The sequence below is a fragment of the Toxorhynchites rutilus genome, chromosome 2 (assembly GCF_029784135.1).
Source record: "Toxorhynchites rutilus septentrionalis strain SRP chromosome 2, ASM2978413v1, whole genome shotgun sequence".
Lineage (NCBI taxonomy): Eukaryota > Metazoa > Arthropoda > Insecta > Diptera > Culicidae > Toxorhynchites > Toxorhynchites rutilus.
Genome location: NC_073745.1, coordinates 241,378,358 through 241,401,386, shown reverse-complemented (window position 1 = coordinate 241,401,386; position 23,029 = coordinate 241,378,358). Strand labels below are relative to the sequence as shown.

Sequence of the window (23,029 nt, the reverse complement as noted above, 5' to 3'; positions counted from 1 at the left end):
AGTTTACAAAAAATAAAGGAATCTTTAATGATTCCACAAAATTATACATCACTGCTTTTCAAGTAAAAATAATTACTACCAATACGACACACACGCCAAAATTTAATGCGACCGCAAAGGGTTAAATTTATAAGTTCAGTTTTGAAGCAAAATCTTAGCTTTAGTATCATTGGTTGGCATAGTTATTATGAAATTGACGATGTTGATGGTATTCACGTAAAAATTCGCATTCACTGTGCCTTAGTAGAAAAAGGACAAACAGTGTTATTTATTCATTGTAAAGCTAGCCGGTGACGCAGACTTTTGCATCTTTTCGCCTTAGATTGAACATGAGAAAGCAGTAATACACGCTACATATGAATGTCGAAATGACTCTTATTCAGACTGGTTCGAATGCTATATGAATAAAATTGGTGAGTTGGGGAAAATATTATTGAGATCAATTCCTAACTAATATTGGAGCGTTACTTTGAAAAATCTGTAAATCTGTATGAAAACCAAAAAAAATTTGTAATCTGTATCTACAGATACTTGGTTTCAAAAAGTCTGAAAAATCTGTATAAATACAGATTATTCTGTAGATATGATAACCCTGCTCCAGTGTAAAACATGTTGCAAAGAGAATGCTGTCTTCAATGGAATTACAAGGTACTGTTGAATTGTTGAACAAACTATATTTCTTCTGTCACTAAAACATATCGGCACGGTTCGCGTTCCGTTTGATGCCACTCCTTGGATTTGAATCGTGACAGAGACTAATAAATATCCGATTATCGGAATGATTAGTGGAGACAACGCGCGTATCTCTCTCTCTCTCTCCAAGCGAAGCGTGTAGGTGGGTAAGGTTCCTTCTGTGCTTTTCCAGTGCGCTTCATTTCATAATTCCTTTAACAACATCTATCGTCACGTCGTTGGAAACGTCTCTCAATGGGAAGCTAACAACGTCTAAAAATATCCTGTCCAATAAAACACGGTCCGAGCCAACGCAACAGTGTGTGCAGGTTGAATCGTATAGGTGGGCGCTATTACGTTCGATGTAGGTGGGGTACACAAAAAACAGCAAGGATTTTCCCATTTCATGGACACAACAAGCAGCGAGAGTAGCTCGTGCTGATTTGATGACTCTTAGAGTGGAGTGTTGTGCTCTTGAATATATTGTTAAATAATACGGTTTATAATGGTCGAGCTGAAATTCATTGTTGTCGGTGCAACAATATTTCAAGAAAGTCGAGTAGGAGCATGATGTTAAGAATGAGTTGCTTGCTTTCAGAAAGTATATCGTCGGTATATACAACGGCATGTTCCTCCAGACTGATCGAACCTGTTGGTAGTAAATACTTCAAGCCATGTTTCCATAAAAAGCAAGAACTTGTTGAAGGAGCGCATGCATTTCGCACACTAGAAAGAATGTGGGAAGTGGGATACTAGCTTCGGTGTCCATGAATGTGTGCGAATGCCAATAGTTTGTGTAGCTAAACATCTTCCGATGGATTACTACTTTTGAGTAGCCAGCTTTTCATCATCGTTCTCTGCTTCGGATACACGAACACGGCGACTACGATTATAGCGATGATGATACTCACGTCTCGAGACGACTCTGTTTTGCCGAACGAAGGTGATGCGATGTGACAGTAACGACAGTGACGATGTTTCCGACACGACCGCCGGTCGTAAAGGAACGAGGATATGTTATATAGCTATCCGATGGCCGTAACCGTAACGGTAGTAGTAGCTCTCAGCTAATGCGTTATGATGGGGTGGCTCTGAATGTCTTAATTTTCAAACTAGTTTTGATGTATTAAATTAGAAAACTTGTTTTGATTTATGGATTTAATTTATTTTTCAGGCGCGCCGAAATATCAATCAGAAAAAGTATCTCAAGCCTCGAGCACAATACTATGGGGATCCGATTAGACAAATGATGAGTGTTATGGTTATTAAATTTGTCGCAAAAACATCAGGTAGATCAAATCAATTAGTCGATGGATTGAAAGTTGAATTTTGGTTTATTTGACTGCGTTGTACTTATTTCCGATGCCTAATCTGCCCTTCTACGCATAGTTGTCCCATGATACTTTTTGACAATTTTCACTTTTTTTCATAAAACGACGTTTTTATGCCTAGTCTTCCGGAAAAACAAAAAAAAAAGTTATAGTTTGTTCCCAGCTTTCAAAAAAAAACAACATCAAGCTCAATTGTCCCATGTTGATATTCTGTTCATAACTGTCCCACCATATTTTTTGTGGATCCATATCAAATAAATCGGTTCAAGTACATGAATTTTATGGCACGGTTTCACCAGGGCTAATGTACTCATTACTGGTTTGGAAGAACGAACTAATTCTCAAACAAAAAAAAACTTTAACAGAACACGTGTACACCTTGTTAGCAAATGTCTAATTAAAAACGAGATTCATATTCTGTAAAGTATTGCAGATCACTCCCTTCTTCATGAAACGATGTTTTTATGCATAATCTTTCGGAAAAACACAAGCAAACTTATTGTTTGTTTCCAGTATTTCAAAAACAACATCAAGTTAAATTGTCCCATGTTGATGTTCTAGGCATAACAGTCCCACCATGAATTTTTTAAGCCTGTAACCAAGATTGGTTGATTCAAATGAGAGGATCTTTTCACATTTCATTAAACAATAGTTCTCTGCTTATAAAAAATCCAGTGAATTGCTAAACCGAAATGCCTAAAGCTTCTGGTATTATAATATAAAATTTGATCAGTGAATGAAACTCTTGATGTTTCATGGATTCCCAAATAGACAAAATAAAATTATTCAATAGGTATCTTCTTTTATCAATATTATCAGGTTTTCATGTAATGATGACGTTCTTTAAACTATTTTTCTTGGTTTGAATGGATTAGTGGAACATGAAGCTTTCCGCGAAATTCCGCCAGCAAACACTGATTGGTGTTTACCAAAATACCCGTTCACTTCACTTTATTCCTAATATCGAAAAAAAAATCACGAAAAATTATTATTTTTTGACCTTTCAGACAGGGGTCCCCCTTAACAAGACTATGGCATTTTTATCGTGTTAGTTTCGATCAAAACTCCTATATCAACCCTTTACGGTCGTATGTCTGCTTCCAGTCACCATAGCCAGGAACTACATTAATCGTATTTTTTATTCTACAATGAACTAGTTCATACTTTTTCTAATAAAACCTTAATGTCTCAAAACGGTGCTCGTAAGAACAATAGATAACGTTAATCAGTATAATCAAACATTGTCACCCATGCTTGAGGAAAAGCTTAATAAAATACATCATGTATTGGGACACTGTGAAGATGAGATCATAATTCCGACCTGCACGAAATCCATGTCCAAATTCAATACGATCGCAAAGGGTTGAAATGAAGATATCACAGAAGATTGTCTTCCCGTTAGTTTTCAAACACAATCAATATTCCCTTCAATTTAGCGAAACATCCGCATATGCTCATTGAATTTTGTTTCCCTCTAAATTTGTAACATCCTTTGTTGGTTCCGCCGTTTTACTTAATTTTTTGTCCTTATTTGTTTATTTTATTCAGACTCATTGACATTTTCAGCTGCAACAAAGCCCGATTGGACGATACATATTGGAAACTGCACTCTGTCGTCTTTCAGCGTAAGAGAACTCATTTTGTTCCACTTTTCAGTTGAATCGTACAGGTGGACAGATGATACGAGGTTTCCATTGTAGTGTTATCAATAGCACAAATAGTCCGATGGGTAGTTTTTCTGTTGCGAGCAGCAGATCGTGTGTGTACAATGGCAAGCTTGGACCTCCATCTCTGGTGAGTTGGGGTGAACGGAGTTTTTCTACAATACTGTTCAAATATGGTCAATAGGGTGTTGAGATTTCATCTCATTATCGTTTCGGTTCGGATTTTCTTTTGCCGTTTTGCGATAGGTGCTGCATAGTATAATTTATGGATCATTTCTTCGAAAAAGTATGATTTTGGGAGCGTTGGAGATGTCATTTGTCCAAGAAATACTGAAAAACCACTACTCAATAAGTTGAGTATTTCAGTTTCACTCTAGACAGCGAGCAATCAACAGTACATGTTGATGTTGGGAGTTTAATTGTTGATTTGCTCAAATTGGCTTTTTATTGCTTTGTGAACCGTCACGTACTTCAGTACAAGTATCAATTCATCGACTTTTGTCAATGCTACCAAATATTTGTATTAGAGAATTCATTCTTGAAATGGTATAAGATTTATTGTCCTACGATTATAATATGGTATAAGATTTAGATTTGTCCTACGTCGACAATGCGGTCGTGAACACCCTAATATCTTTTTCCTAAATAAATAACTAATTATCACGGAAAACAAGTAAAAAATTATTCATGGTTCCCTCAATTAAAACTTTAAGACATTTTTACATTTTTTTAAATAACTCAAAAACCTATAAGACCAACCTAAAACTTTAAGACCAACAGCATTTTAGTCAAAGATTGAAATTAAGGACTTTTTTAAATTAAAAGAAAACTAATCTTAAAAAAAAATTTAAAAATATTTTTTAAATTCATTTTTTTTAGAAACGTAGGTTTTTAAATTCTGAAAAAAATATATGAACATCCCATACAATAACCAACATCGGAAGATGGACACTTCTACAGGGAAAGCGTTTGTCTAACAACAACTTTTTAACGTTTAGTTTGAAAAATTAAACTAAGTCAAGATAACAGTATAGTGTATTGGTAAAAGTATAAGTCTTTTTTTGTACTTTTTATTGGTCGACCCGTAATTACCTCTCGACAGAGTCTTTTGAAACATTGCGAGTGCAAAAACAACCGCTTTTGTGGTATCGGAATGCATATGAATACTTGGAATACTCTAATTGAATAAAAATGCAGATGCTCAATTCATTATAGCAAAACAAATTCGGAAAAACAAAAATATAAAACCACAAAACCACAAAAAGCGCAAAAATGGGCATACTATATTATGCTACAAACTCTAATAGATTCATGGAAGAGTCAGAGTGAACAAAGTATCAATCTTGACTTTCTGATATAACATATATCCGAGACAGGCAGGGTTGGTGTACATTTTCTGCACATTTTTTCCGCTCACGAGTTTTCTCGTATTTCGCGTTCCGTCTGTTACGGATGGATCACGAAATAACCCGTGTTTTCTACAATTGATGGTTAAATCCTTGGTCCACCAAGAATCTAATAAGGCCTACCGATGGCTCGCCTTCGTCTCATCCACGCCGAAGAAAACGATCTCATTCGTGGACTCCGAACAAATGAAGCGTACAAATTTGCCCCAAAACGTGCAGTCCCAGGCGTATGTCTAGATGTATGTCTGTAAAAATTCGTATTTTTATATCGTTTCTGAAAATTCAAAATATTTTAATTTCAACGCGTTAAAAAAATCTAAACACCGAAAATGTAGGAAAATTGATTGAATGATTTCAAATGCTTATAACTCGAGAATTTCTCGATAAATCGCCAAGATAGAAAATATTCGTCTATCACAATTGATAAAATTGTGTTTTTATGAATTTTTTTATTTTATGAAATGTCAAGCATTATCTAAACGCGCTAAATCCTATTTTTTGATTGGTTCAATTTGTGTTCCTCAAATTGTACCAACCAAATAGAGTAACCAGAGTAGCAGCAGAGTACGGTTTTCGAACACAGACTTCAGAACTACAATTGGTTTACATTGTTTGCACGAAGAATAACATCTTTCTGATCAAATTTGCAGTCACTGTAAATTTACGAAAATACACTTGGAATGCAAAAGCTGTATATATTTAAAAATAATATTTTTTATGTTTCAAATATGACTTATATCAAGAAAGTATGTTTCACGACGTTGAGGTGAAAGTATAATGCCTATTTTAGCCAATATTATTAATTTTATAGTGGTAAACATTGAAAACATTCCCATTTTCCATACATTTGATCTGATAATTTGTGTGTTTTCCTACCCGTACCGGCCGTACCGAGCCATAAATCCGTCGCTCATCATCGGCCTTTCTCAAGGCTAGAGAAGATTAAACATTATAGAACAAATACTGCAACGTGTGAACGGACACTGTGAAGAGGAGAAATGTTGCAATTTAAGCGGATGGCAACTAGTTGACACGGCCAGAGGTGAGCGAATTTGCATAAAGGGTGTGTCACATCAAATTGCATCACGGAAAAAACGCTGTAGAAATTTAATTTTTAGGAATTATATCTTCAGCTTTCGCTTATAATCAGATAAGAGTGTATAGATCTAGATCACGTTGGCCATGCTTCACTGTCAATTTTTCGTAAATTTGGAAAAATGTCGTCGAACGAAAAAGAGCGTCGTGAATTAATCCTGTGCACTCATTTCGAGAATCCGGAGTTGTCACATCGGGACATCGGTAAGATGCTGGGAATCGTCCAATCCACGGTCAGCAGAGTACTAAAACGATACTTCGAGTACCTAACCATCGACCGGAAGGTGAGGACGGCAAAAATGGATGCTCCGTCAGTGAAAAAGATCACAAGCGCGTAGTTAAGCAGTTTAGACGTGATCCGAGAAGTTCGGTCCGGGATGTCGCCAATAAGCTGAATTTGTCAAGTTCATTCGTCCAGCGGACCAAGCAGCGGGAGGGCCTGCGTACATACAAGGTTCAGAAGACTCCTAACCGCGACGAAAGGCAAAACATGGTGGGGAAGACGCGAGCCCGGAAGCTGTACACCGAAATGCTGACGAAGCCACATTGCCTGGTAATGGACGGCGAAACCTACGTCAAAGCGGACTTTCGTCAGCTGCCGGGCCTGTTGTTCTTCTCCGCAGAGGACAAATTCAGCGTTCCGGAGGAGATTCGCAGAAACGCAGAAACTATCCAAGTTTGCCAAAAAATACATGGTGTGGCAAGCGATCTGCTCTTGCGGAAAGCGGAGCGCCCCCTTCGTGATGACCGGCACGGTAAACGGGCAGGTTTACCTAAAGGAGTGCCTACAGAAGCGCATACTACCACTATTGAAGCAGCACGAGGGCCCGACCATCTTCTGGCCGGATCTCGCTTCGTGCCACTATTCAAAGGACGTGTTGGAGTGGTACGAAGCCAACGGGGTCACCTTCGTGCCAAAGGAAATGAACCCGCCCAACGCGCCGGAGCTTCGCCCAATAGAGAAATATTGGGCGATTATGAAGCAGGCCCTCCGGAAGAACCCAAAAGTTGTCAAATCGGAGGCGGACTTCAAGAGAAAATGGATTTCTGTTCAAAAAAAACTACAACCTGACGTTGTACAGAACCTTATGGACGGGGAAAAGAGGAAGGTGCGAGCATACGGGCTTGGGCTCGAAGTATGAATAAAAAGAAAATGCCAAAAGTTGTTTAATAGTTTTTATTTTACTGTCTAAAATTTTCAAAAGGATCGGTCTACTGGGCGAATTTCTACAACGTTTTTTCCGTGATGCAATTTGATGTGACACACCCTTTACTCTAATACGCAGTCTTACTCTTTCCAGCAAGCAGTTAGTATCAAATCGCGGTGCGATGTTGTTCGCAATTTCAAATCCAATGTGGAATTCGATAAAAATATACGAAACATCGATTTTAATACCATCTGGTGGAGAGCGCTTGTGTACTTTTGCATCAGACCCACTGTTTAGTCCCTGAAGTGGAACGAAAACGGCATCCCAAACAAGAAATACAAAATAGAAGCAGAAATAACAGTAGCAGCATCAGTAATTTCAGCAATCTCGCAATATCAACAGCAGCAACAATAGCATCAGAATGTTTTGATGAAAAAATATGTGTTTGTGCTCCTGTCGCGCCATGTTCTTTCTACGGTTTCATCAAGCAGTAAAAGATCAGCTCTTTTCAGAACCAGTTTCTTGAGGAGTTTTCGTTGTAGACTTAAGAGTTCTAAAGTCCAGAGGTATGTTTCCTTAAGTGAAACAGTGCACCACTTGATCAAAAGAAATCGCAGTTTTAATGTTTTGTTAATCAGAAATGGAATAATCGGCTTTTTCAGAACATTCTACTAAAGAGTTATTTAAAAAAAAATCGATGCATTATAAAATGATATCCCGAGTGATAAGCGAACGAATTGATTGAAATGGATTCGTAGTGCTACGTCAACAAGGTGATGGTATCCTGGACACAACTTTCTATCATTTGGTTTGTTGTTGTCCTTCTCTTTGATTCTTATATAAGGTGAAGGATTTCGGTTTGTCCAGCCGAAAATATGATCATGGTTTGTTCTTTTTTTTGAATGCTCTAATTCAGCGCACCTGTGTCAAATCAGATATTCGAATGTTTCGAAACATATAAAAAATGTCTTTTTCATGATTTACAGTATTTTTCTAGTATATTTTTACGGATTCACATGTTTTAAAGAGTTATAAAATTCACCTTCTATTGGTGTCAATGCGCCCCTCATTTGAGCTAACTTTTAATCAATCACCAGATGATTATTTGGCACGTATTCTGACCTTTTCTGGATTATAACACTTACAAATATTGTTAACATCATGCTTTTGCACACCTGTTGTATTAGATTTACATCGGTAAACCATTTAATTAACGCATTTCGATTACCTCAATTCTGATCATGAGTTGTCCGATTCACTAATGTTATTTTGTCCACATGATTCCTATGGCACCCGCTTGGCGCGCTGCAGTTTGTTTATTGTGTCCGTCGCGCACAGCAGAAATAAAGTTTCTCTGTGTTGAGTGTGTTGAGGTAAACACTTTTAAAATGCCCAAGAAAAGGCAATATTCTGAAGAAAGCCTAAATTATGAATGGATCAATAAAATAAAAATAAAATAAACTCAAACAATGATGAATGCAACATCTATTTGAAAATTCGATTATAAAATAGTGACGGATGAACCATGATCATTTTTTTGGACAAACCATGATCAGAGGTGGGCAAACCATGATCATAATTTCTATTTGAAGAAAATCGTTAAAAAGCATTAAAAAATGAATAATTTCAACGCCTTATGGTAGAATTAGTAACTAACTTGGGGCTTTTCAACAAACCCAAACTCGTATTGATTCTGTGTGATTCCCATGAAGAAACATCGCACTTACTACATGTGTGAAAACACCCTTAGATTATTTACCCTGCAACATGGCCTGAAAAGTTTACTACATTGAATATTATACACATATTTTTGACATTATCTTTTTTATTCTGCGTCATAATTACATTATTAATAATAATGATTCACAATTTATAAGTTTATAATTTTAAACCAGTAAATTATCTAGTTTTAGTATACTGTTTTAGTGGCTGAGAAGAGATTAAACCTTCCTGTTTTTGCTCGATTATAATCTAGTGCGGCATCCTGTTGGAAGATTTCTCATGAACTACACGGGCTGAAAATTCCAGTGATTTTTCAACAAATGGCGCCACTAAAAATAAATAAGATTCATTTTGAGAGGTTCATCTGTCACTAGCTTATGTGTGAAGTTTCATGACATTCCGTTTATTTCTTCACAAACTACCGTAGTTTAAGTGTCACTACCTGAGCAGTCGTATAGAAAATGGAAAAAGAGGAATATCGTATTTTGATCAAACATTGTTTTTTAATGGGAAAAATTCCTGAACAATGAATGCAGTGGTTGACGAAATGTTATTCCACTTCTATTTCGAGAATGACAGTTTTTCGTTGGTTTAGTAAATTTAAAATGGGTCGTACAAGCACTGCAGATGAACCTCGCTCTGGACAGAGGCATCTCACAGCCAAACTACGCCAACTACGTATGGAACGATCACTACTTCTAATGCGCCGCCTTGCGTAAAAATGACGTTTTAGGTTCAATATTTCTGCTGAACAAACCGATGAAAACGATGGAAAATACACAACACCACCTTTCAGTGTTTGTTCGTGGTTGTCATCGTTTCCATTTCTGTTTCTCTTTCTATTCTTGATGTCATTAAAATTTGAGAGAGGGCACGAAACCGCGAGAGTATACAGCACCAAACACCCCGAACGAGCATGAAACAAATAAAAAACAAGAAGTGGGTTATATATGTGATATAACCACAAGGTAAACGTAGGACTACCGTTGTCTCGGTAATCATTTATTTGAAATTGCATCTGAATCAATTCTAAATGAATGAATATTTTGAAAGATTGCTGAAAGTTTTTCTTGTTAGTGTGTGGTTTTATGAGTATAAGTATGGAATTGTTATTAACATAAAATCGAACTTGTTGGTGGTCGAAACGAACCGATGGAATTTGAGTGGCCTTGTAAAAGCAACTGAAGATGTTTGATACATGATTCATTTTTGTTTTCGCGAGAAAAACACGATATTTTTCATGTGTCAATGTGTCAATCTTTCATGATTGTTCCATGCGAAAGCAGAAGAACAGAAACTGATGCTATTGACGAATTTACGTTTGATTTACAACCAGATGGCGCAGCGAGTAAAATGATGATGGTTTTGTTTTTTTTGGTATTTCAAATTTTTTAGAAAAATCAGAACTTATCTTCAAATTTCCCGGTTTCACGTATTCTTTCTACGCTAAAAAGGTTAGAAAATTGCCATTTTACAATGTGGTATGTATATTTTGAAAAATGGCTTGGTATAAGTATTGTAACTTAATTTTTTTCAACTAGATAAACGATGAGTAGCATGTGTTCCGCTAAAAATACTGCAAATCCTTCTTGTATCGGCCCTTACATTATCAATGATATAATCCAACTTAATATGATATCGATTTCATCACCATTATCCACAGTATCCATAACCTGTATGCATTATCAAACTCAAAATTTTCGAAGATTATCAATGTATTTGGTCCAATCGCGTGTTGAAATCATCATAAATATACAAAGCCCTAACTTTCTTACCATATACTGAAGACATTATATGGTTGAAATGAATCTAAATAAAAATAAAATGAATAATCACGACCGAATCTTGCTTTTCAGTGCGTAGAATAAACAAACATCATCACTTTTGTGGTTCTGAACTCTAATGTAGGTGTCGCAGGAGCTGATTCAGCTTTGCGTAAATTCGTCAATTGGATTGCATCACGGGAACACCAAGTCGAATGCGTAAATGCGAATATTTCTTCGCTTGGACGCATTCACACGCTAACAATTTTTCATGACTGTTCCATGCGGAAGCAGAACAAAAACTGATGCGAGTAAAAGTACTCACGCCTTGCATGTGTCCGCTGTGGTTTCCCAAACAGTAATGCAAGCGAGCAAAAGAAGCCGCAGCTTGTGTATTCGCTATGACGGTTTCTCCAGGTGCCTAGATTTTGCGTCCGTGTTCGGGAACACATTGCGATCACCAATCATCATCAATGAGCAATGATGATTTCAATAGCTTGCTTTCAAAGCAATTTTCAAGCTTTAATAGATTCTTTGGACCAATAAGTGACAATCATATAACTCGTTGACATTTTATCTTTCGGATGAAGTGATTATTATACCGCTCCATTCAGCCGGTAAAGAGGTATTAACATGCGAAACCTTGCACTCCAGCGTCACTCTCTCGTTTTCGAAACTTTGAACTTACACCCAGGTACAGAAATGAAAGACGTAGTCCTACGTCAAAAACGAACAAATTCATTCATGATATCTGTGGAAGTGCTAGTATTATTTCGTTGAGGTGTGGTTTTGATTCGAGCGTTTTTATCGATTTTGTTCATTCGACAACTTGAACCCGGTACATAGAGTACACGTATGTCTGCTTACGTATCAAAATCTCCGCTGCATTGGTCGGTCATGTGAATGAAATAGCTGCGTACTTTGGTCTTAATGCTGACAAAATTGTGGCCCAGAGCTATGATGGCGCTACTGTAATGTCCGGAGATAAATCTGGTGTGCAAACATTGGTGAAACAACGGTTATTCATTGGATATATTCACTGTCGCGCACACGTATTGAAATTCTTGCTAAAATTTTTTGCGAATATTTTTGCACATACGGATGTTCTTTATCAAACTTAGTAAAAAAAAAGAAACTAGACGTAGTAGAATTTGTGCGTAACGTACCTTGCTTCTATAGAGGAGTTCAAAGCAGATAATCATTTCGATAGTACGCTCAAACATGCAATTGATGTATCTGGCGAAACTATGAATGACAGTAACGTCATCAATCGTCGTCGTTTATATGAATCGATTATAGACAAAATTATTGACGAAATGAAGAAGCGGTTTAAGGAACGCTTTGTTGAATCAAGAAAAATTTGCCGACTTCGATGTCGCACTACCTATTTACTGGGAATTTGGAAATGTTTATTTCATACCACTCGAAATTCGATGAAGCGAAGCTTTGTAATAAGCTGACGGTTCTTTTTAAATTATAGTTTTTATTCCGATTATCGTTAAAAAATAAAAAAAAACATCCTTAAGAAAATAACCCAAATCCTAATGATTTCATTCGTGATCAACATTTGATTTCCTTTTTTCACTTTCATAAGAGGCCTACTCACTTGCGCAGATCATAAAATGAACTTTTTGCTCCTGTCAAAAAGCTCCTACTGACACCTGAAAACAAACAAAACAAAACATGAGAATGGGAATTAGCTGACACAGTCACTATCTAGAGCGATAAAATACATATCAAAGATAGAAAAAAATGACCGGTGACTTAATTTTTTTCAAATACCGCACAAATGAAGTCACGTCACAAAAATCGCACAAAATAAATCGCATAAAAACTGGTTTTACTGTATAGATGTATAAATGTTGAGAAACAAAAATGTTAAAATCTGTCATCGCAATACTGTTGTTTTAATGTTGCAAATGAAATTGAACAGGTAGCTCAGTTGGTCACGCGTCGCCTCTGGCTCTGGAAGGCCAAAATATGATACGAATCCAGAAACCGTAAAACAAGCGCATCGACTCGTTTTTAACGATCGTAAAGTGAAGTTATGCAAGTTAGCTGAGGCCGCAGGCATTTCAAAACAACGACTGGGATACATTTTGCACGACATTTTGGACATGAAAAAGCTACTGCACGATGGGTACCGCGTTTGCTGACCGTCGACCAAAAACAGCGGTGCGTTGATGATTCAACAGCCGGTTTGGCGTTGTTGAAGCGTGATCGAGTGGACTTCTTTCGACGTTTCGTGACAATGGATGAAACGTGGATCTATTTCCACACTTCTTAGTCCAATATGCCAATAGTTCATTAAAAACCCGGGACCAGGGCTTGGAAATATTGAGCTTGTTAAGTAATATTGAAAATATATTTTAGCAGTGTAACGCGTTTATTTCGCTTGTCGATGCTGCTGTCATTCATTCGACGGCAAACAAATTTACAACTGTGTTCATTCATATTCATTCTGTGCTTTCTGAGCTTTCCTTAACGCTCGACTCATGAGAATTCATTCACATTTATTCATTGCCATTGAATTGTCAGGAATGTTGTGACTGTTCTTTTTCGATATCCCGATATGTGTGTGATTTTCTCATTGAGTCAATACCTTGCTTGTTCAATTATTTTTGAAGTTACTCCGGAAGGGCAACGCAAATCGATGGCGCAAGCGGAAATGCCAACAAAAGAGCATCATCTGCATGCACACTCACAGCTAAGGATTGCATAGGCTTGGACGGCGAGGAGGCATTCTGCAGAATCGATCCGAGTAGCGAATGCAAACTTTGTCAGCCAAATCTGGATGTTGGCAATTTCGTCCGCTAATCCTATAGCACAGTTTGATCCGTTTGCAAAAGGCTCGTTTACAAAGTTCCAAATATTCCCATTGCGGTCGTGTCTTGGACACCACCATTGTATGTTCGTGTGTTCGGAATTTGAGTCAAAAATTAAATGTTTGAAATTTGAGTCAAGACGGCATTTTGATGTAGGACTACGTCTTTCATTTCTATACCGGGGTGTAAAACCAAAGTTTCGAAAACGAAAGCGTTACGCCGGAGACCGAGATTTTGAGCAGTAATAGCTCCTAAACAATTGAACGAAATGGTATGATGAACACTTCATTCGAAAGATAAAATGTCTACGCGTTATATACTTGTTTCTTTTTGATCCAAAAACTTGTTTCAATAGTCTTAAAATTGATTTCAAAACATGCTATTGAAATCACCAATCGGTATATAAGCGAGCGCCACTCGGAAATCCACTCAGTTCTAACTGAACAGCGATTGGAGCATGTTGTCGCTGTTGTGGTGAAGCTCTTCGTTTATCATGAAAGCGCGAATGAACGGTGTCACCAAGAGCCTGTTTGTGCACCTTAGGCCAGAAGGGAATCCATCAGGAGGAGAGTGATGCCGCAAATGGTTCCCCGGGAAGAGATCGGAGCAGCCGCCACACACACACACATACACGCGCGGAACTCTTCGTTTGGATGCCATTCAGCATCGAGAAAATTCCGGAAAGATTCAATCGTTGCTGAAAAATAATCTGCCAGTTCCCCTGGGAACTGAAAAATACATTCATGCGAAAGAGTTCATTTTAATGTTTTTTATCCATGTAACACTGCGACCAAATATTTTTTCAATTAAGTGCCATTAACAGGTGGTTATCGAGTTAGCATTAACCACTGGTGGGCTTCGAGTATCGAGGAAAATCGGGAAAAATCTAATCGTTGCTGAAAAATAATCTGCCAGTTCCCTTGGGAATTGAAAAATACATTGATGCGAAAGAATTTATTCTAATATTTTCTATCCATATGACACTGCAACCAAATACATTTGGTTTTGTGATTTTTCAATCAATCGCAATTAACAGGAAAGCTTCTGAAATTATTCTTCTCCATCAGTAGAAAATTTTCGTATCCAATATTGTATGCGCGCGCAACGGAAAATGTTTCGCGAAAATTATATAATTTTCAATTGATTATTGCTCAGTCGCCGAAAGTTTCAAACTCAGAGAGTTCATTCCCCTCTAGTTTGCCTTCCGAATTGCCATCGTAAACCACACCTTCTCTCGATTCAATCACGCACAAAAAGCATACTTAAGCGATATTCTGGTGGTGAAACGCATTCATTTTTCGTGACGACATCGACAAGGCAACATCGTTATTGAACGAGCGGAACGAGCGGAACGAGCTGGACGGCGAGGGATCAAGAGATTCATTACCTGGCCTAACCTGACTTGAAACACATACAGTTTGTTTGGAACTGCGAGGGAGCGCAGAAAAGCCGATCCATCAGAAGAAGAGAAGACGACCGAGAAATTATCAGCACCGAAAAACGGTTCCATTTGAGATATCGAAACGGCCGCCACAACACACATATATATACGTGCCGAACTTCCGTTTAGCATCCAGCATCGAGAAGATTCCGGAAAATTATTATCGTTGTTGAAAAATAATCTGCCAGTTCCTCTGGGAATTGAAAAATACATCCATGAGAAAGAGTTTTTTTTAAATGTTTTCTAATATATAACACTGCGATCAAATACATTTGGTTCTGTGATTTTTCAATCAAGTGCAATTAACAGGTGCTTATCGAATTAGCATTAACCACTGGTGGGCTTCGAGTATCGGAGATTATCTGGGAAGATGTTATTGTTGCTGAAAAATAATCTGCCAGTTCCCCTGGGAATTGAAAAATACATTCATGCGAAAGAGTTTATTTTAATGTTTTCTATCCATATAACACTGCGGCCAAATACATTTGGTTTTGGGATTTTTCAATCAAGTGGAATTAACAGGTGCTTACATATAACATATAACACTGCGACCAAATACATTCGGTTATGTGATTTTCCAATCAAGTGTGATTGGCAGGAAAGGTTCTGAAGAGTATTCTTCCCCATCAGTAGGATATGTTCGTTTCCAATATTGGATGCGCGCGCAACGGAAAATGTTTCGCATCGCGAAAAACATAATTCTCAATCGATTATTGCTCAGTCGCTAAAAGTTTCAAACTCAGAGAGCTCATTCGCCTCTAGTTTGCCTTTCAAATTACTATCGTAAACCACACCTTCTTTCTATTCAATCACGGACAAAAAGCATACTTAAGCGATATTCTGGTGGTGAAACGCATTAATTTTTCGTGAGGACATCGACAAGACAACATCGCTACTGAACGAGTTGAACGAGCTGGACGGCGAGTGATCAAGAGATTAATTACCTGGCCTGACCTAAAACTCATTCAGTTAGTTTGGAATTGTGAGTAAGCGCAGAAAAGCCGATCCATCAGAAGAAGAGAAGACGACCGAGAGAATACCAGCATCGAAAAACGGTTCCGTTTGAGACATCGAAGCAGCCGCCACACACATATATACGTACGGAACTTCTTTCATTTAAATGCCATCCAGCATCGAGAAGATTCTGGAAGAATATTATCGTTGCTGAAAAATAATCTGCCAGTTCCCCTGGGAATTGAAAAATACATTCATGCGAAAGAGTTTATTTAAATGTTTTCTAACCATATAACACTGCGGCTAAATACATTTGGTTTTGTGATTTTTCAATCAAGTGCAATTAACAGGTGGTAATAAAGTTAGCATTAGTTAGTGGTGGACTTCGAGAAGAATCGAGAAGAATCCGGAAAAATGTCATCGTTACTGCAAAACAATCTGCCAGTTCCCCTTGGAATTGAAAATTACATTCAAGCGGAAGAGTTTATTTTAATGTTTTCTATCCACAAAGTGCTGCTGCGATCGAATTTATTGATTTTGTGATTTTTCAATCAAGTGTAATTAATTAGCAGGAAATCTTCTGAAGATTATTCTCCCCCATCAGTAGGATATTTTCGTATCGAATACAGTTTGCGCTCGAAATGGAAAATGTTTCGCATCGCGAAAATCATATAATTTTCAATCAATTATTGCCTCAGTCGCCGAAAGTTGCAAACTCAAAGAGTTCATTCGCCTCTAGTTTGCCTTCCATATTGCCATCGTAAACCACACCTTCTTTCGATTCAGTCACGTACAAAAAGCATACTTAAGCGATATTCTGAAACGCATTCATTTTTCGTGAGGACATCGACAAGACATCATCGTTACTGAACGAGTTGAACGAGCTGGACGAGCTGGATGGTGAGGGATCAAGGGATTCATTACTTGGCCTGACCTAACCTGAAACGCATTCAGTTTGTTTGGACTGTGAAGGAGCGCAGAATAGCCGATCCATCAGAAAGAGAAGAGAAGACGACCGAGAGAATACCAGGTTCCGCTTGAGGCATCGGAGCAATTGCCATACACACACACACACACACACGCATACACACGCGCAACTCTTTACGTTTGCTGGTTATCGAGAAGAATCCGGAAAGAAGTGATCGTTGCTGCAAAATAATCTGCCAGTTCCCCTTGGAATTGAAGATTACATTCAAGCGAAAGACTTCATTTTAACGTTTTCTATCCATATAATACTGCGACCAAATACAATTGGTTTTGTGATTTTTCAATCAAGTGCAATTAACAGGTGGTTATCGAGTTAGCATTAACCACTGGTGGTGGACTTCGAGAAGAGTCCGGAAAGATATCGCTTCTGCAAAATAATCTGCCAGTTTCCCTTGGCATTGTAAATAACATACAAGCGAAAGAGTTTATTTTAATGTTTTTTTTATGTTTTTCTGCGACCAAATACATTTGGTTCTGTTATTTTTCAATCAAGTGCAATTAGCAGGATGGCTTCTGAAGATTATTCTACCCCATCAGTAGGATATTTTCATATCCAATATTGGATGCATAAAATCTTGTACCTCCAACGTAACGTTCTCGTTTTCGAAGTCCCCCAAATATTCATTTATTCTTTCATTCAGAATGGATTCAGATTCAACTTCAAACAAATGATCACTAAATCAACGATAGTTCTACGTCACCATTGCGGTTATACCATAGAGATATAACCCACTTCCTGTTTTTTTACATCGGAATTGGAGTCTTTTGAAGCATTTCTGACAAGTGTAATTTGGCTTGCATATTTACTATGTAAAATGAAAACATTTTAACTGAGACGGAAACCTTGCATGCTTCAGCAATTTAATTTCTTGTCACGAATTTCTTCGTTTCGTCAGTGTCCGAGAACGATGCTGATCAGGGATGGTAAAAAATCACATTCAACGATCAATGAATAAGTATATCCCTCTAGTCGGATGTTTTTAAATCACCCCCAGCAGGCGAGGCTCTTTTATTCTTCATATGTACACAGAGAGAATACTTGGAACGGTGAGCTACCAAGATCTCAAAAAAGCAATATGAGAGCGGAATCCCAACTGCTTGCACTCTCGAAGCATTACTTCTACTATTCAGGTTTTATCGTGAGTGCAAGCCACAAACGATTAATCCCATTCCATAGAGCGGATGATGAGTTCTTGATCGGAAAGTGTAACAAGAGACGATTAACTGAAATCTTACGACACTCATCGAGGGATTTTTAATTCTCTATTGCACTGTCCGCAGTGAGTGGCTGACTCAGTCTCGTGTCGATTTTATTTTGCTGTCGTCTCCCGCCCGATAAACAGCAGACGGGTAATGGATGCAATTGATTAATTTTATTACCAGCAGATTTGGGCGAATCTCATCCCGCCCAAAATCGTTTTTAGATTCCAATAATTCTGAACATTCACATTTCTCTCCAAATAATTTTTCCAACAGTAATTCAATTAGTGACTTCACGAAACACCTTTCGAATTCGATTGAATTTCAGACCCTTTTTTATTTTGTAGATAAAACGGATCACATATTTGATTAATTCAATTCTGTGTGGTTACGTTCTTCGTTGCGAATAAATGTAATGAAATAGTATGGACGTATGATATTCATGTATCGTGGACTTCCGACATATGTGGCAGTAGATTTGTCGAACGACTAATGTTTTTTTATATCCCTTCAAACTTGTTGCATCTCTCAAGTGTACATACTGCTTTGACCGCAGATTTGCATGGTAGAATCTGGTTAATTTCAGATATTCAGTCTTCATATTGTCGAATGAATACTGTTGGAACAATAGGTATCGCAGCAAATGATTATCAACATCCTACCTTATCATCAAACGGTATGCGAATAATTTCAGTGAACTGACGGCATTGGAATATATGCTTTGTGAGGACCACACAATTATTATCAGAGCGAATAAACGTCCGACTGGAAGTCATGAACATCAATTCAATGTGCCCAAGATAAATTTATCCTTTGAAGGTCATTAACCTTTCTAAAGATGATCAGATGGAATATATTCCAATGTCGTCTGGAATAAACTGTCCAACACCTTATGATCGTTATATTGTTTTTGCTATTATTCTGATGTTTCATAACACGGCACTCTATTGATTATTCGCCGAAAATGAATAAAAAATATCCTTGAAGTTAGCCTACGGTTTTAGTAGCAGTGCAATATGGTGAGCCAGTCTCAGGATAAGGAAACATTTAAAAATAAAGCTTTTTTTTTTAATGAATCAATAGTAAAACAAAACGTCAAAAAATTTCTCAGCTTTGTGATAGCAGATAATCATTATCCATTTGAATTGTATGAGTATTCCATTCCTCCACAAACTGTGGATAGTCTATCTGCATACAAATTATGTAGAGTGCCACAATCCAAAAAAAATTATGAGCAAATATTTACGTGCTTAAACAAAAAAACACATGTTGACATATTTGCGCTAATTTATGTCGGCCCCGAAAAAAGTGGTCTGTATTTGGGCAGGCGGAAAAATATATCTCGCAAGACCACGTGTTCGATGTCGTAAAAGCCTTGGCCAATAACACATTTACATTAACTCATAAAATTAGTGAGTTGAGAGGGATTATTGTTTGTAGTCTCTTGATTAATTTAAACACCATCTGAGAAATCCTCCGTGAAACATGAAACATTAAAGTTGTCCTATTTGCTGTAGCGCATTTTTTTTATTTTACCAAGTTTCATCGAAGTAAACGCGCTCGGAAAGGAAAATTGAACGCCCGGATGAGAGAGCGAGAATCGTACGTCATAGAGACACTCATTCCCATGGAGCAAATTCTTGTTAGGAGTTGAAAGCAAAACGAGGAAGGAGAGTAACTCAATTATTCGAACTAGTTTCAGTCTAGCAATGCTTTGGTCAACTCAGAGTTACCAAGAGAAAATCATTTGGTTATGATGGGTGAGGATTAATAGTTAGTCGCAGTTTGCACAGATTACAATCTGTGCAGTTTGCGATTAATCGTAAATCACATCATGCTCCCTTGTTTTCCATCCTTGATGCTGATGGTGAATGAACTGGTATATTAATATCAATGAATGACAAAACTAGGGATATTTTCTTTTGCTCACATTCCGTAAACGCAAAACAGAACGAAAAAGAGAATGAACAAAACTGGATGAATCAACTGTGAGGAGCTTGCTGTGATTGTGAGGTTTGGCGTTGGTTAATTTTCGGTATCCCGAATGCAATGGTATAATGATCGAATGTGGTCGGAATTTCAGCTGAAAAGATTGATCTGATACAGATATTTCCAAGCACTGCCCGGGACTCTTCAGCCATGACCATGTCTATATGCTCATGTAAGACATCTTCCATGTAAGACATTTTTCCATTACTTCTAGTGTTGCCATCTTTGTTCCAAAACACATATTTTCAGAATAAAATACTATGTAAGGTAGGGCGGGCTATTTTTTAATAAATTTGGCTATAATTTTTATAAATAATTTTAAAAGCGATTTCCATTAACACTCAAAGCTAATACGTACAAAAATCCTTTGTTGTACGTTTGAGCCGATTTTTTTTCATGCTTATTAACCAGTTTTAGAACACAGTTTATAACCGTGAATGATTTTTGGCAAAATCGGAACCATGTCCGTATTTTTTAACCTACTTAATAACCTGATTGAAATGGAAACTTTGAAATATACGAAAAATTGAATTGAAAACACTGAAATTGAATCCGAACGCTCAAGAATAATTACATCGAAAAATGTTTTGTCAGTTTAAATATCGAAGTTCGTGTTGAAAGATATGTATTTAAAATACCGTGGGCCCTTAAGGGATAATATGAGATGAAGAAGAATAAAAATGAGCCGTGAATTCGGGAAAAGTAGGTTAAGTAGGTTAACAATGATTTTCATTGAATCCAGTGCCTAGCCGATGCTTCTGAAGTTCCAGTCAATGACAGCGTGTTTTTGTTCATGTCATGCTTATTTGTATAAATAATATTAAGCATCTTCGCATACTCTATTTCTCCAAAATTAGTCTCGATTCTAAGAGGGACAACATTTTTTGGTGCTTATTTTTTAAATCGACATAATTAAAGTATGGCAACTCATATGAAAATGTGATTTGGGAAATTTTCAAAGTTTAGCTGATAGCCTTAAGCATCCAGTGAGTTCTGAGAGTTTGCTTCCATCCTCTCCTCAATAATGACTCATTCGGAGTAGTAAAATTCAAATAATCATGCGATTTATAGAGGACTATTTGCACGATGTGATCCTGTATGTGGAGCAGGATGTAACCCCATCTTCTTGAACACACACAAATCGCCACCGATTGTATACAGGCCCACCCCATCCATCCACTTGCGCAGTGCAGGCGACACTATGCTGCTGCCCATAGCGGCGAGACAGAAGAAGCCAGCATCGAACAGCTGAGACATATTTTAGCGCTTTTCTTCTCTAGCGAAACACGTTTCTCAGTCGATTGGCGCGATTCTTGGTGGAAGCACAGGCAAGACAGAGTGTGTGTACTTAGTTACGTGGTCGCGCGCGCCCCTTCTTCAAGGTATTCCTTGAATGTACGAAGGACCTTGTTTTGTGTGGTTGGACTAGCGAAATAGCAAAAATTCAAAAACTAGACGCATCGCTTCTTTCTCTGGAAGTATCGCTACTCGGCGGCATTCTGGCGCTTATCTGTTTAATAGAGCATTCAAAGTTCAATCCGACAGTTAGCAGCGCAAATAAATAAATATTTATCTTTCCCGCCCGGAGCCGCTCGTTAAATCGCGTCGTAGTTGGTTGATGAAAAATTTAAATTGCTCTGAAATTACATCGAGTGGATCAACAGTTTGGAAAAGTGAATGAACCAAAGCAAAAGGAACAGCAGACGGCGGATGTTCAGCGAGTGTTCTACATTTTTTGTATTGACTAATTCAATTAGATGTACAGAAACTATGCGTCATTGACAGGCAAGGTTGCGAAAAGGTTGAAAATATTTAATTGTGAGAAACGATTCACATGATTGGTTCAGTGCATACATTTTCCTGACTCCTGGCAATCTCCAAACTTCAAAACACTACATGCGGTTGAGAAAATTTTCATCCAAGTGGTCGTGTTCAAGAGATAGAAGTCTTTCGGTCTCTTGTCATTTGCGGCGGACTGAGAGTGAGTCCTAAAAATAGATCCTCCTCTTGAGCATTTAAATAACCAAAGAGTGTAGAGTAATGTTTTCAAGTGAATGAAATTTGTTGTGGTTTTTCATGAGCCGTGATACATAACAGGACAAGAAAAGTCTGTTGAAACACAAGTCCTGCCGCCATTCGGAATAAGTAAAGTGACACTTTTTTTTGCTGTTTGAAAATCTGTTCGTACAAGAAGAAGAGTTGTGTCAAAAGTGTGTGTGTTTGTACTCCAAAAGTCAGCAGCAGTAGCGAACGGGTGTGATCCATCAAATTGACGCGTGACAACAGCTGTTCCATTTGGGGAAGCTGATTACGAGAAGGAATTTTCGACGAGACGCGAAGCAGTCGACCACCAAAGGGAAATGAGTCAGGTTAGCGTAACATGTATAGATAAACAAGCTTGATTTCGATGATGGCCTATTTACTCGCAAATAAGAGTAAATGATTGAGTTTGATTGCGGGTACGTGACTGAAATGGATCAAATTGAGGGAGCCCAGATTGACGTAGAGTCGAGTGGATATGACGAGAGGACAGCAATAGGTGCAATTGGATAAATTATACGTTACATGAGCTTCCGTTTCAACAGAAGATTGCTTACCAGTTGTCATCAGTCGGGACTTGTTTTTTTTTCATATATTAAAAAGTGCATGATAGAACAGCTAACAGTAATGCTTCCTAAGGATGGATGAAAGTATTCAAATGAAAAGACTGTTGAGTGTAACAATATAAACGTTCGATTAGAAAATGTGTTTTTCTTATTTTTTTCTTTACAATTTATTACAAAAATTGAATAACCTCCTCATTATACAACTTCATCGCCACACAGTATTTTT

At 37.6% G+C, this 23,029-nt stretch overlaps 1 protein-coding gene across 4 annotated transcripts in view; it reads left to right on the top strand.

Annotated features, from left to right (window-relative positions):
• The window catches only part of LOC129764148 (cAMP-dependent protein kinase type I regulatory subunit), a 159,563-nt gene that overhangs the window by 90,030 nt on the left and 46,504 nt on the right, over positions 1–23,029 (top strand). Inside the window, exon 1 of one of the 4 annotated variants that reach the window (XM_055762968.1) lies at positions 21,494–22,566. The exons of the other annotated variants lie outside the window; for them this stretch is intronic. Coding sequence (XP_055618943.1) covers positions 22,558–22,566 — 9 coding nt within the window. The 5' untranslated portion in view covers positions 21,494–22,557. Of the gene's footprint in view, positions 1–21,493; positions 22,567–23,029 lie in introns of those variants that run through there. 4 annotated transcript variants of the gene reach the window in all.